This window comes from Physcomitrium patens, chromosome 24, assembly GCF_059467195.1.
Source record: "Physcomitrium patens ecotype Gransden chromosome 24, ASM5946719v1, whole genome shotgun sequence".
Classification (NCBI taxonomy): Eukaryota; Viridiplantae; Streptophyta; class Bryopsida; order Funariales; family Funariaceae; genus Physcomitrium; species Physcomitrium patens.
Window position 1 is genome coordinate 5809769 of NC_143433.1, and position 15657 is coordinate 5825425.

The 15657-nt window shown below is 35.9% G+C and overlaps 1 protein-coding gene across 15 annotated transcripts; it reads right to left on the reverse strand.

The window, feature by feature from the left end:
• Nucleotides 1–4: 4 nt before the first annotated feature.
• LOC112276375 (exocyst complex component EXO84B) lies at nucleotides 5–8421 on the reverse strand. 15 transcript variants are annotated; one of them, XM_090247278.1, is made up of 13 exons: nucleotides 7913–8420; nucleotides 6205–7329; nucleotides 5916–6002; nucleotides 5384–5481; nucleotides 4427–5045; nucleotides 3446–3901; nucleotides 2894–3028; nucleotides 2570–2672; nucleotides 2292–2395; nucleotides 1821–2003; nucleotides 963–1099; nucleotides 597–702; nucleotides 5–460 (listed from the first exon to the last, which is right to left on the reverse strand). In XM_090247278.1, the coding sequence occupies exons 2-13, from the start codon at nucleotides 6343–6345 to the stop codon at nucleotides 446–448; spliced, it is 2184 nt and encodes a 727-aa protein (XP_090103404.1). In that variant the 5' UTR covers nucleotides 6346–7329; nucleotides 7913–8420; the 3' UTR covers nucleotides 5–445. The 15 variants fall into 15 exon arrangements, 14 of the variants coding, with proteins under 14 accessions (XP_090103404.1, XP_073387071.1, XP_073387070.1 ...); XM_073530970.2 differs by having other exon boundaries at nucleotides 2292–2672; nucleotides 6205–6435; nucleotides 7250–7323; nucleotides 7913–8416; XM_073530969.2 differs by having other exon boundaries at nucleotides 2292–2672; nucleotides 6205–6435; nucleotides 7250–7329; nucleotides 7913–8416.
• Between the last annotated feature and the right edge of the window lie 7236 nt (nucleotides 8422–15657).

Genomic DNA, 15657 nt, shown 5'->3' on the forward strand with positions numbered 1-15657 from the left:
GTGGTTTTTGGCAATGAGTAGTTAAATATTTGATTAAAATAAAAATCGTTCTCAAGGCAGTGTGTTTTCCAGTGCTGTATCAATCCAACAAATGCAGTACATGTTTATAATAATTGTCTACGAGGACGCATTTCTAACTATGTTTCTTTTCATTTCAATTTGTCTATTTTCCATACAGTGATTCCTTTGGGTCGGGAATGTGTGTTAGTATCTTCTTTGTGTCATCCACAATAGTCACTGAGACGCCGCCTCCTTCAACCGTGAGCCTCATGCACGTCTGACGAGAAGTTTAAAAAATATGTCATGTGAATTGAACATGAGCATCGTCCACGGTATCAGAAACAGCAAGTCGGGAACGAAGGCCAATAAAACCATTCCTGCTCTACCATGTCTGAACGCTTCCCACTGGAAGCACCTTTACGACTTGGGAACCGAGGAAACTGTCTCATTCCTTCAAAAGCTGGTATACCAAAAACAGCATAATGGAATGAGACCAGTCACGTTAGGAACCTGCCAAGGTTTCAGAACAAATCTACGAAAGATTTAATAATTCATTTGAGATCAGGCCCTGGTCCACACTATATTTCCTAATTTACCTCTGCAACTGGCTCAGCAGGAACAGACATCTGATTCCAAACTTCTGTCAGCTTTTGAATGGCTGTGTGAGCAGCCTCCAAGAACCAATCATCACTTGGCAACACACTACAAAATAGAAGATCACATACGCAATTTCTAAGATAACTGCTGGTACATGTTAGTCTTCATAATAGACGGCCAATGACCTCAAAAACTTCAGTCCTGGACAATCAACAATTACAATTCCAGGTTCCAGAAGCCCTGCATGCAATCAAATTCCATGCGCTGAAACCGCCCGACAGGTACATGTAAGATGAGAGATCTTCCTATGCATTTCCTTTATATAATGTATACTATCACACTACACCTGGACCTGAACTGCCAACCTTTCTGGATCGGCTCCCGTTGCAGCAAAAGCGTGAACAGCCCGAGAAGTTAGGCCAGTCAACAGAGAATGCAATGAGCGAGATCCCCAACCGCTGCTTGATGCCATTTGGATTATAAATTGCATGTTCAAAACAAACTGTCGACCAGAACATCATGTGCATCTTAGTAAACTCTGCACTGAAATTCAATTTACAAAACTTCACTGCAAATAATGCACATGGCTACGTTAAAAAGATACTCCACTGCAAAACCAAACTACAACCACTATACTTCTTGTTGGTACTTGTCGGTACATTAAGCTCTCTCATTCGAGACCCATGACTCATATTCCTGCATTCTGCTGAAATCACAGATCGATACGCTAGACATCATTGGAAGAATTATTAGCTTGAGCTTGTGTCAAAAGAGACTCATTAACTTATCTTCTATTGGTAGCCGACTGACGCCTACTATTAGGGACAAGAAGTTCATATTATGTAAATTAGCTCGTATCCATGTGGTGCATCATCTCCATGCATGAAGTCGTAGATCAGAGACAGGCAAACTGCAGATGATGAAGTGGTGCAGGGCTGGTTACAGATTAAAGTTCCCAGGGAACTCCAACCGTATCCATGAAGTCGTTGCGTTTATCAGGTTAATTTTGTCCATACCGTCTCCCCAATGATTGTGTTCATTGGGATCACTAAGCAATAAGCGTTTATTCAACAAAGCTGTTCACAATTTATAACCACCCTAACGATTTCAACCATTAAGGAAACATGAATGGACTGCCATGAAAGGAACTGAATGCTGAAATTCATGATGAAAACAGCCTCCCCACAATTCATTATTTTTAACAGGGTGAAGAGAGTGTTTACTTGCTTTAGGCCAGTGGGACCAATCCTACTGGGACAGTCTTCAATTGTGCTCCAAAACTTATCCTCGTCCATGTAAATAACGAAGACCTCCAAGAGACGTGCGAGTAACGGGGTAACTACTCCTCTGTCGATAAATGCCACTTCAGCAGCTTCGCTAATAGAATTCAACCTAGCAAATAATAACTGCCAGAAAAGAAGCACTTCACGTCAACATACTAAAAAAGCGGCACAATAAATAAAAGAAAAACCTACAGTGGTGCAGCACTTTTGCACACACTGAGATGGTAAGAAACTTGGGAATATAAAGTTGAATAAAATCTCCACTCCGAAAGCCGTACAGTCTCCAGCAATATTGATTAGAGTATCTTCAGAATCGTAACGATGCACCCCTACAATTATTAACTTTTCAACCTCAGCAAATTGAAAGACAGTCAAGAACCTGCAGCCTAGCCAAATCACAAGAAAACGAACCTGAAAAACCAACGAGGGCATGCAGTCTGGTTGTAATGACGTTTTCGTTTCTTCCACGTCAAGAATGAGGTATGTTGCAGGATTGATCTGAAGTTCATTTCTATCTGCAGAATATAGCAGGAGTTTGACGTGGTATTTACAAATATGAAATTGCAATCTTTTGACCGCCTTCCGTAAATTTTGTCGCCAGTCTTTCAATTCTGGGATGAATGTTGACTCTATATCTGCCTCTTTGACCTGAGCTTTCTCAAGGATCCCCTCGCATGATTTTTCAATACCTGGTAGTAGCTTTAAGGCTGAGCGAGGCAACAGCTCATTAGCGAGTGCTGTAGCATTACTTAAGAGACCGAGTTGCTCAACCACGGTGCGCGCAGTTTGTTCCTACGCCAGAAGAATTAGTTTATCAGCTGTAAAAGTGGATAATACGCTCTATTAAAATGAAACATTCACTATAACTATGAGTTTTTGCAATTATATTACAGTGAAGATTTTTTTGTATGCAGAAGTGAACGTTGTGAAACTAGACTCTGTGTGTAGATAAATTTTGAAAGCCAACCAGGACCATCTAATCACAAGTCTTCAATACGAAGAAGAATTCTCACCCTTTTGACCTCTGAGAAATCAGGTACTGCTTTAATGAGCATGTCGACATAGTTGTTGAATCGTACAGCGAGACCTTCTAATGCTACTCCAGCTAATTGCATGCTCACAAGTGGAGAAACGCCTGCCATGAAGTCCTACAAGAAACTAGTCATTTACAATCAGAAGCGGGTGACAAATACTGCAAAACATCTGATAATGGTATGAACGTAGGTCCCTTGACAATGGGATATAGTCCTTGGTTTTTCCAAAGCAAGCTTACAGATCAGTCTGTTGGAGATAAGGTTGTGGGTTCATTGTATCATTTGTCTAAATTGGATATATAAAGAAACCATGATAATCTTTCCAAATTATGATGAGATAAAGCAATCAACTTAAACCGTGGCAATTATTTGATGTCTCACACAAATAATTTTACGACAGAAGCAGTGACATAATGAATTTCAAGTTGAAGTTTACTGACAAACTTAGTCTAAAAGTGTAATATTGAACATACAAAAGTGACGAATATGGTGCCAAAAACCGACAAGCAAAAGAGAACGGATGAAGAAAACCTGGGCCATGCAGTTGAATCGATGAGCGCTGCAAGATAACTTTACACTTTCTCGGTTCAAGTTTCGTTTGACGGATCGGGTCCGACCTAGTTGTGAATCAAATAGTGGTGTTTGCGGGTGGAACGTGAGCATCCAATCATCAGCTGATACCATAGCAGTCACGCTCTCTTCTATTCTCTTCAAATTTGCCTCCAAAGCCTGCTCGATACTCGACCTAAAGACCTTAGCCAGCAAGGGACAGATTGACAATCCTTGAGCTTCCAGTAACGAACAGTGACCAAACGCAATCTGAACGCATTCAGCCGCTGCTCGAAGTCCTCCTGCTGCAGCAGCCGACGACAGCACATGTTGCTTGATTTGGTGGGCATAGATCTCTGTTACGCCTCGAGCCCACACCACCAGCTCTGAAGCGTAAGCTGGAATTGCTCCAAACACTGTCAATGAATCTCTTTCAGCCTGTGGAATCCGAGACTAGTTCAAAATCGACAACACGAGAGCAACGTTCTGGTCAAGATTTGTGCAGCCTATGATAATGGAGCACGTTAAATTAAAGTTGAAACAAATATTCATGGAGTAATATCATGATCTGAAAGAATGAATCTAATGTATTTCTTTATATTTTTGTGTATGTGGAAGCTTTTCAATGGCCAGACAATGAAAATTAAAAGCTAATCACATTGCACTAAGTCACATAACTATCCTCCATCTCAACCAAATATGGTTAATCTACCTAATTATCATTGTTATCATTGGTTCTTGCACTTGAACTAGTATTTCCATACAGAAAGCTCGAACTTGCTCAGAGCTTTTGAAAACTAGGATTCAGAAAACAAAACAGAGCAACGGGCAGTCAAGGTCTGAGATTAGTATTTCAGGAAATTCAACAAAGAACGTCATCCTTGGTTGTTATTAGCCGAGTTTCGTACTATTTTTTTAACAGAAAAATTAAACCAAGTAGCGAGGTGAAGTCGATGACCGTGCCTGGGATATTGCAGAGAATGTCATTTGAGACAGAGCAGCAGTAAAGGCGCCCCCATAGGATGTTCCGCTTGGACGAAGACCATGAATTTTGTGCTCAAGGCGTCCGCGATGAGCGAGGAGCAGCAGAGTGTGCGCACGATTTCCTTCGCCTAGTCTTATTAGAGCAGATATAGCAGAGCGCAGCTCCACACCCCGGACAGATACCTGTCGGCACACGTCGCTCAAATAGTTCACAAGCCTTATCCTCCTCTCTGATAATGCAACATGCAAAACCGCTGCAGATATTGATTTCACAGGATTTAAGTTGTCCTCCACATTGGTAGAATCATAGCCCTTGTCTATCATATCTTCACCTTCCTCCAAGGCTGATAGCGCTAAATCAATCCTTCGTTCCTCCAATAAGACGTCAAAGGCGTCAGGAAATGTTTTTGCCTTATCGTCAAACTTTGAAGTGATTGAACCCTCTCCCATGTGGATGTCAGAGCTGATATCTGAATGCTTAGAATCTAGGACTGGCCATTCCATGGTTGCTAAACTTAGGACGACATCTGCTCTGGAACGTAGTAGAGTCCGTAATTTAAGTATATCCACTTCTAAACCAGTCACCTCCCGGGACGCCCTGCAACCAGTAAACAAGTTTCTAAATCCTGGTTGGAATATTCATTCCAAACATAAACTTCTTCTCACCACCTTTGGTTTCAACATCCCATTGCACAAAAAACTGGAAACGACCCACAATATGATTTGCCTAAATTTGATGCCCTTCGATGCGAGTTTCTGATGCAGGGACACATGTAAATACATTGGCTGAACTAAGTGCGTTCCCACACCAACCGGCAAAGATTATCTTGCACCCATGAAGACTGTACATATAGAAGCGTCAGGATAGCTATGATTCCAAAATTGTAGATATTCCCCGAAGTGGAAATTACTAGGGTGCAAGCCAACGTATCTTACTGAATGAAGACATCATAATGAGATAACATGGATTTTATCATTTCTTTCGCGGATTTACGTTGCAACTTTTTCAGCTCCGCAATCATGACTTTGAGGTCCTGTCCATGCCCAGATGAAGCATTGAGTGAAAGACTACAAGATTAACTCAGCTTTCACTCCCAAGATGAGGAAGAAATATGATACAATTGATAAGAGCGTGAAGGCGCTTATGTTAACAGTCATCACACGGAAAAGGACTGGGCACAAAGCTAAAGCTGCAGTTGCAGGTACACAGGGACAAGGCTAGCAAGTCCCGGCTAAAAACAATGTAGCGTGAGGTGAATTCCTCTTATGAAATCCCACAATGTGGAGTAGTGGCCTCTAGACTCTGATCTGGTTCGCGTGGATGATTGTAATACTAAACTTACGTGCTGGGATCGATGTTTGGTGATAGTAATACTATCACAAGCTGCCAACGTTTATATGAATTTTATCTTACATTTTTTTGAAGAGAATTTTATCTTACATTTTTTTGAAGAGAATTTTATCTTACATTTTTTGTGTTAGCTGCGCTGCAGTTGACCTTGCGTTCCCCTACACAGGCACAGAAGTTTCGGTAGACAACAGCTTTCCATGGAGTCTGGCAAACAGAAGAGGCACCAGCAATTATCACGAGTTCATGAAGATTTTTCTCCCATGTAGCATGCCGTGATATAATCAGGTGAATTGAAGTAAGATTTTATGTGAAACTTAGCGGCAACAAATCTGATAAAATAGACACAATCCTCGTTAAAGCTCATAGAGACTTGGGAAGAATTATTAAGTGGAAAAACTGATCACACCTCTTTCTCCTTCTCCGTTGGGCGGAGTCTGTCAAGCACATACGAAGTGGGAGAAAAATCTTCCTCTTCAAACAATAAAAGCTCGCGCCGTCGAGATCCATCGTCAGGGCTTTCATAATTAGGGGTATTACGGAACGACATTGAAAAATCATAGCTCTATGTGGAGCACTACATTTCTTCTATCCCTTCAATTCTTAAATACCTATGCCGACGAAAAGGGGGACATTCGACCTGTGTAACTTACAGATGTCAATTAGTGTCAGCTTCAGGCATCCACACCAGAAAATATTTCGTTGAACTTATTGTTCCACTTTACACAAAGCTCTTACAGCAATGGAATTCGCTTCTAGCTTCCACCCGTGTTAGCACATTGACCAAAACAATGTGCATAACTCTTGCATACGGTTTCCATAATTCTAAATGCAACAATTTCTACCAGAACCTCCCCAGCCTGCTTTAACTTAGCTCCCGGCTGAAATGTGGCATGTGCAATGTGCTTTACCGGTATCTCTGATCTTTCAATTAAATATGAAGGGAACATTATTGCAGCGAATTAGATAGGTAAACAATAGGAGATTCAAAAACAATGTACCCCACTTATTCTTCTCCTGACGCTTAACTTCAAAATTCCTATTTGAGTTAGGGTGATTTCCAAAATGGCATACGTAACCTATTGCTCGGTTTCCAAAAAACATTTGTATGCAAATTCTTAATTACAAATCTAAACCACTGAAACAAATAAAATCCTACAAAAAAATGAATCACAAGCAAAAGACAATTGTAGAAGACAGTGATTCACTACTAGCAATCTGATGTTGCACTGAATCTCATTCAATCAGTGGATCTACCATCTTCGATACCTTCGTCGCAACAGCACATATCCAGGTCGAGCTCAGCTTCAGTTTTTAAAAAGCGAAGGGGAATTTTTGCAATCAGTTAACATCAATGTAAATCTGGAGTACATGTCAGCAATTTAACCTAAAGCGAATTCAAGAACATCAAAATTCACAGAATACGTGGAATCTCAAGAAACACTGAGGTTGACCTCGCGCATCAGGCGAGAAGATACGCTGGCTATAGTTTTCCTAAGCAAAACGGATGTTGCGCAACCTGCAACGCCTGCAGCTGCACCATAATCATAGTGAATACATTGAACACATTCTGCACCTGAATCACGCAAGGCCTTTAAATTCTCCAACCAATCTTTAAAACCTGGAGAGAGATAACAATGAAAAATAACTTGCGGTTCAACAAATTGACAAGTTACTTCAGTACAAGTACCATGCCTTCCACCAATATCTACGGTCGATGCATGAAAAACTCCAGTGAATTTCTAAGAAGCCATGAACATCTTCCTCACACTCGAATCAAGACCAATTAATCGTCACCTATAAACAAACTGTCACTCTCTAATACACACTTCCTTGCGGGGAGAAATCAAACAAGATCATGTTCTGTTATCTGCATAAAATTAAGAAAAAAAAAGAAAAAAAACAAACAAACAAACAAACAAACAAAAAAAAACAAAAAAAAGACAGAAAAAAGGTGAGATGCGGCTAATACACATGAATCTCGCCCTAATCTCTGCTTCTCACCACAGTTTCTGTGATTTTTTTTTTTCCAATTGCACTGAAACTGTAGAACATCACAAGCAGCCATCAACTCAAAAAGAAGACGAAAACGAGGAATGAGAGTCATATCACCACACCATGAGATCGGTGGCAAGCAGTAGAATCCCTAATGCGAAGAGTGAACGGCAAGGTCGCCTCACGTCACAAACGAAACCCTGAAACAAAGCACGGGGCTAAAATGCGGCAGCAGCAGCAACCTCTGCGATAAGCCACCACTACGACTGCTCCCTGGACCTGATTCTCTTCCTCGATGACTTCACAACAATTCCATCGATGCCATAGCAAGTCACGTTCAGAGATTGAGTGCTACTCCCTAACACAAAATTTTTGTGTAATTTTGTTTTTGAAAAATTATCATGATTATTTATTTTGAATAATAAAAACATTCCAATCAATCAGATGTATCACAATTGGATCATTTATTTGTTGTAATAATTATTTTTAGATTTTTTTTATTAATAATAAGAAAACATACAATTAATTTTTTATCTCAAATTAAATAAATAAATCATCAAAACCTTTTAGAATAATTTTTATTAATATGGGAGATTATTCATTTGCTTAAGAAGTAATATGTTAAAATAAACCAAAAATATATAATAAAGAGTAATATATATATATATATATATATATAGATGCATAAATAGATATATAAATATTTAAATAGATGAATACAAACACATCCAAAATCTATTATTTTAACAAAAAAGATACAAAAGAGCTTTGTTTGTGTTGAGATCATTAAATGTAGCCGACGCTCTCCATAATATTTATTGTGGACTATAATAAATATTGTAGCTACAATATTTAGAGTCTAATGGAGAAGTATTGTTTATCCTCTCCCCTTTTCTCTTCTTGTATACGAGACACAACCAGATCAATAGATTTTTATGTGTGAAGCTCTCTCTCCTTAGAAACCCTCTTGTGTGTATGACTTACTACTACTCTTGTGTGTATGAGTATTACTTACTATTACTCTTGTGTGTGTGTGTATTACTTACTATTACTCTTGTATCTTTCTAAAAATTCTCAACACGTTATCAGCACGACTCTCTTCTACACACTACCACAATTTTTTTTTGCTCTAGTCTTGACTTTTCTTGCTACTCTTGCTCAGTGTCTGCCTTATGATCTTGCTACTCTTCTTCCTGGCCCCTCACACATTAGCTACTTGCTTAGAGCACTTGTTCCACTCTTTGCCTTATTTGTTTAGAATACTTGCTTAGAATACTTGATTTAGCCTAGCTTCACCTTGCTCCTACTACGCCCCGCGCCAACTGCCAAACAGACACCAAATAGCCACCAAACAACCGCTGAACTACCGCTGCTGCCACCCTACCATCCCTGATGCTGACACTAATGCTGCCGCCTACCCTGCCGCCGCTGACGCTGATGCTGACGCTGTTGCTGCTGCCCACCCTGCCGTTGCTACTGTCACTGCTCGTCGCTGCCACCCTGCTGCCATCTTACTGCTATTCTGCTGCCTTAATCCATAATCTCTCCCTATCTATATATATATATATTTATTTTTAAAATTCAAGTTTATCATTTTATTTGACTTTATATTTTAAGGTACGTTATATTCAACTTTTCTACTTGATTTTGTATTTTCTTTACAGATTCATTTAAAATGAGTGTTTCAACATCTTCAAGTACCTCTACTATGGTTCCAACTATTACTACTGCACCCCAACATTTTTAAGCTCTTTTATTTCCACCATTGACTGTGGATGGAAACAATTATTTATTATGGGCAAAAATGGCAAAAGCAAATTTATTTACAGAACAACTCTTCAATGCCATTATGTTTGAAGAATCTCCTACAATAAGTATTTTTATTCCTCATGCTATTCATTGGAAAGCACTTCTTCTCCTTCGTTGTCATCTTGTACCTGCATTACAACATCAATACTTGGAAATGGAAGATCATGTAGAACTTTGGAAGAATCTTAAATCCAGGTTTCATCATCAAAAGACCATTTTCCTTCCACACGCACGTCATAATTGGACACATTTACGTGTCTTGGATTTTCTAAATTTAAATGCTTTCAATAGTGAAATGTATAGTATTGTCTCATAATTACGATTATGTGGACAAAGCATCTCTGAAGAAGAAATGATTGAGAAAACTCTCTCTACATTTCCTCCTGTATTTGCTGTGCTTGCACAAGAATATAGGAACATGAAATTTCAGAGTCATTCTGATCTCATGTCCTATCTACTTCTTGTGAAGAAGCAAAATGAGCTATTCTTAAGCAATGTGGAAGCTTGTCCTATTGAAACTACAGTTCCAGAATCTCATGCACTTAATATTTCAAAATCTAAGAAAAAATTATATAAACATAGAAAACATGCTTATAAATATGAGAGTAGTCATAGTCATGACCATTTCTACCCATATGGAAAGAATAAATGTTCTATTATTAATTATAGTAGAAAACAAAAATCAAAGATGTGTTCTTGCCATAAGTGTGGAATGATTGGACATTTAGCACATGCATGCCATACTTCAAATTTTTTTATTAAAATGTTCCAAGTAAATAAGAAACTATGAGCTGAGGCTCATGAAGTTCATACCATGGATGCGTCCATGGATTCAATTGGTGTTGATGACTCAGAGGCTTATATGAATGATAAAACCTCTAATGATGAATCAAATGATGCGCTCATTGATTCTACAATAACACATACTATCTTGCAAGATAGACAATTTTTTATTGAAAAATCTTCAACTTGGTAAACTAAAAATATGATGACCATGGCTAGAACAAATGCGTTTTTATTTCCAAGAGGGCATAGCAATGGTAAAATTACCTACGAGTTCCATTATAAAATGTAAATATGCAATGTTTGCACCTTCAGCACCTCGGAGTCTGATCAGCTATCGAGATGTGCATATTAATGGTTATGACCTCTCGACCGCAATTTTAAATAGAAAAGAGGTTTTGGTTCTTGCGAAGAACCATAAAGTTGTTGAAAAAGCTTTTGCTACAAAAAATGGTTTATACCAAATTGTGATTTGGCTTTCTATTATATTTAATTTTGCATCATTTATCACAGAGAGTCGTGTTTCTCTTTGGTTTGGATGATTGGGACATCCAGGATCCACATTATTTAGAGAGATCATTCCATGTATAACTGTGCATAATTTAAAGCCTGTAGATATAGACTCTATGGAATTATGTCATGCATGCATGCAAGGTAAAATGATTACTCAGCCTTCAATTTGGAAACTTCCGCAAGAATTACCACCAATGCTTGAAAGATTGCATGGTGATATTTGTGGTCCTATTAATCCAATATCAGAACCATTTCATTATTTTTTGGTCTTTGTTGATGCATCAGGTAAACAATCATATGTTTTATTATTATCAACTCAAAATATGGTGTTTGCTAATCTTATATCTATATTTATTCATTTTTGGGCACATTTTCCTGATTATCCTATAAAAACATTGCATATGGATAATGCAAAAGAATTTGCATCAAAGTCTTTTGAAGACTATTGTACTACAACAAGAATTGAGTTGACATATTGTGTTCCATATGAACATGCTCAAAATGGACTTGCAGAGTCATTTATAAAGTGTATACAATTCATTACCTGGTCACTCCTCCTTCACACAAATTTATCTGTATCTATGTAGAGTCATGCAGTTTTACATGCTGCAGCATTAATACGCCTCTGTCCTTCTTTTCTTGAAATTGTTTCACCACATGAACTCATTTTGGATCATGTTTCAAATATATCTCACTTACAAGTATTTGGTTGCTGTGCTTGGATTCCAGTACCAGAACCTCAATGACATACCATTGGAACTCATCGACAAGAAGGCATATATATTGGTTTTAATTCACCAAGCATTATTCATATTGTTGATCCATCAATTGCCACATTATTGCGTGAACATTTATAAAATTACTGTTTTGAAGAAAATATATTTCGATCTCTTTAAGGAGGAGTATCTAATCAACAAAAAAGTAAATTACTCATATTTGAAGCACCAGAATCGTTTATAATGAATCTCGATCCTAGGACATCTTTGGTAGAAACTGAAGTTGTTAAGATTTTATATCCAAAACGGATCGCAGATGAAACACCTGATGGCTTCAATGATGTATCTAGAATTACAAGAATTCCTATTAATGAGGCTCAAAATGCACCTTCTCAGATTGTAGTGCCATTGACTACAATACCTCAAGTTATAACAACAATAACTAAAAGAACTCGTGGATCAGATAAGCAACCACGTAAGAAGAAAGCTATAAAATTGACTAATCTTGATATTATTTCTCAAGAAATTACCACTCATCTTGTGGGACTACCAATTCATAATGATATATCTATGCATAATGTACCTTTAATTCCTATGAAAAACAATCTTGGAATTGGAAGGAATAAAAACAAGTTGAGTAAAGAATTATCTATTCTGTATTGTGCTACACATGATATTTAGAACCGGCCATCTATTATAGTAGATGAATCATTTACATATATGATTATAGAAGCCCTTTCTTGCAAAGAAGATAATTCTAAACCTCAAACCATTGAGGAAGTGATGCGTCACTCTGATTGGTCAAAATAAAAAACTGCTATTGAGGAGGAGTATGCTTCTTTGCATAAGAAAAAAGTCTTTGGTCCAATTGTAGATACTCTTACATCTTGTCTTGTGGAATATAAGATGGTATTAATACGCAAGTAAGATACTCAAGACCAAATAATCTGCTATAAAGTTCATGTTGTTGCTTAAGGATTTACTCAATGATTTGGCATTGATTATAAATCCACTTATTCTCCAGTCATGGATTCAATTACATTTTGATATATTATTGGAATGACAGTTCATGCCATCTTGAAGATTCATCTGATGAATGTACTAACTACATATCTATATGATTCTCTTAATGCAAATATTTATATGAAAGTTCCACCTGACTTAGAAATAGGAACTCCAAATCGACATGCTCTAGGATAATATCGTGGTATTAAATTATGTAATGCCTTGTATGATTTAAAACAATCCGAACGCATGAGGTATCAATATCTTTGAGATTATTTAATTACAAATAATTTTATAAGTGATCCAATAATCCCTTGTTTGTTTATCAAAGAAGATAAAACTAGTTTTGTGATCATCATTGTATATGTTGATGATCTTAACCTAGTGGACACTATATCTGAATGTGTTACAGCTACTAACCTACATATATGTGAATTTGAGATGAAAATGTTAGAAAAAATAACTTTCTGCATTGGTCTTTAGATTATGCATGTAACAGATGATAGAATTTTTTTCTACCAACTAACGTATATTAGAAAAATCTTGCAAAGATTTATTATGATTGATGCTTATCCATTGTCTACACCAATGGTTGGATGTGGTCGTGATGGTCATGATCCATACCGTCCACACGAGGAGGAGGAAGAAATATTGGGAGATCAATATCCATACCTCGCATCGGTTGGAGCACTTTTGTATTTAGCTACATCTACAAGACCAAATATTACATTTGCAGTTAGTATTCTTGCAAGACATAGTGTATGTCCAACACTACGACATATGAATGGCATCAAACATTTATTACATTATTTAAAAGGTACTGAAGACTTGGGATTATACTACACACAATCAACAAATCTAAAATTGGTTGGATATTGTGATGTAGGATATAAAACTAATACTACAACTGCTAAATCTCAAAAAGGATATGTATTTTTAAGACATAGAGTTCTATTATCATGGAAATTAGTAAAACAAACAATAACTGCAACTTCATCCAACCATGCAGAAATTATTGCCTTACATGAAGTATCTCGAGAATATATTTGGTTGTGATCAATTGATAAATTCATTTAAACAATCCATGGATTTTCATATGATGATTCTCCAACTATCTTGCATGAAGATAAAAATGCTTGTATTGTACAGATGTAAGTTGGTTTTATTAAAGGCAACAAGACAAAGCATATTGATCCAAAGTATTTTAGTTATATCCACGACTTGATTACTGATCAAGCACTTAAAATTAAGAAAATTGAATCTACAAATAACCTTGCTGATCTCTTCACCAAAGCTCTCCCATTGTGCAACCATCGTCGACTTACTTATGGCATTGGTATGTGGCGACTTACTTTTCTTCAATAAGAAAGTTAATGAGTTCTTTAAATAATTAAAGAAAATGATGTTGTATTCTTTTTCCTTCATCTATGGTTTTGTCTTTAAATACAATAAGATTTTTCTAGATAAGGTTTTAATGAGGCAACAATTGGTTATCTTGCAAGATTGAAAAAAGTATAGATCATAATTCTATACAAATTTTATATTATGTAAATATTATGATGAGCGAGGAGGAGTGCTGAGATCATTAAATGTAGTCGGCGCTCTCCATAATATTTACTATAGACTATAATAAATACCATAGCTACAGTATTTAGAGTCTAGTGGAGAAGTATTGTTTATCCTCTCCCCTTTTTTCTTCTTGTATACGAGACACAACTAGAACAATAGATTTTTATGTGTGAAGCTCTCTCTCTCCTTAGAAACCCTCTTGTGTGTATGACTTACTACTACTCTTGTGTGTGTGTGTATTACTTACTATTACTCTTGTGTCTTTTTAAATATTCTCAATAGTTTGAATTGGCATTAAGAAATGACAAATTATATTGATTGAAGATTATTTTGTATAGAAAGTTGGAAAAATGTACATAAAAAGAACTTGTAAGAATGCAAGAGTAGAATGCAAGAATAGAAATGGATTAGGTAAGCTTTGATAAATATTCTTATTACATTTTGATATAAAATTGTCGACTTTGTCTTTGTGTTTTGCACACAAAAATAATTTTAGACATAATCAAGATATTGATATAATTTTCTAAATGTCCTTCTGTTCTATTGCAAGTTGTCACATGATATGGCATCAAGTGCCAATCTCATCAAATATTTGTAGTTTAGTTTGGTTAGTGGTTTTTTTTATCCATGGTCATTTGGTTGTTTGGTTATAATATATAATATCTAAAATTAGGGAATATGCTATAAAATTTTATATACTATATTTAAAAATATTTGTGTAGTATTTATTATTATTAAAGATTTAAAATTATCTAATTTTTCTTTGTCTTTGACTTAAAATGACATGATATGAATGCATTAAAGCATTCTATAAGCATTTTCTATAAAAACCTATAATTTCTTTCAATTTACAATCGAAAATATTTTTTAAATTGATTTTTTTTATATATATGAATAATTTTTAATATTAATAATGTACATATATTTTTTCTTCTATCTTATAAGTATCTAATCAAATCATTAAAAAAATCATACTTTAGATTAAGTGTTGTTTCAATTCTTTGCGTGTAAATTTTTTTAGTATATAAAGTATTTTAATTAAATTTTATTGATTTATTTTTAATAATTTAGCTATATTTTATTCTCCATCAATACTTTATTATTATTTTTTTAATCCACACATATGAATTTGTAGCCCAACCATCAAGTTATAGGTTGCTTCTAATTTCTTTAACTCTTATTGGTTGTAACAAAGCATGAACATTAGTAACACCAATGGTTTAATCAAGTGTTTCATTAAAAATTTATTATAATCTTATTATTTTAAAATAATCCAAAATTTAAAATTAATTCATCTTAAAAAAAGATTTATGAAGATACATATGCATAAAGATATATTTATTTTATAAATAAATATTATATTTAAATTATACCATTTTATATCTTTTTATATGATTTTAATTAAAAATATTTATAGTTTAAAATATGATTGTATTTTATAATAGTTAAAAAATATAATATATGTTTTTATA

Excerpts from the sequence above, each read along its gene's own strand:
- LOC112276375 (XM_090247276.1), bottom strand. The coding sequence starts at position 6,345 with ATGTCGTTCCGTAATACCCCTAATTATGAAAGCCCTGACGATGGATCT. Across the intron at positions 2,004-2,291 it reads TGCCCTCGTTGGTTTTTCAG|TTATTATTTGCTAGGTTGAA; the intron begins GTTCGTTTTCTT and ends CTTTTCTGGCAG. Across the intron at positions 703-962 it reads ACGGGAGCCGATCCAGAAAG|TGTGTTGCCAAGTGATGATT; the intron begins GTTGGCAGTTCA and ends TCTATTTTGTAG.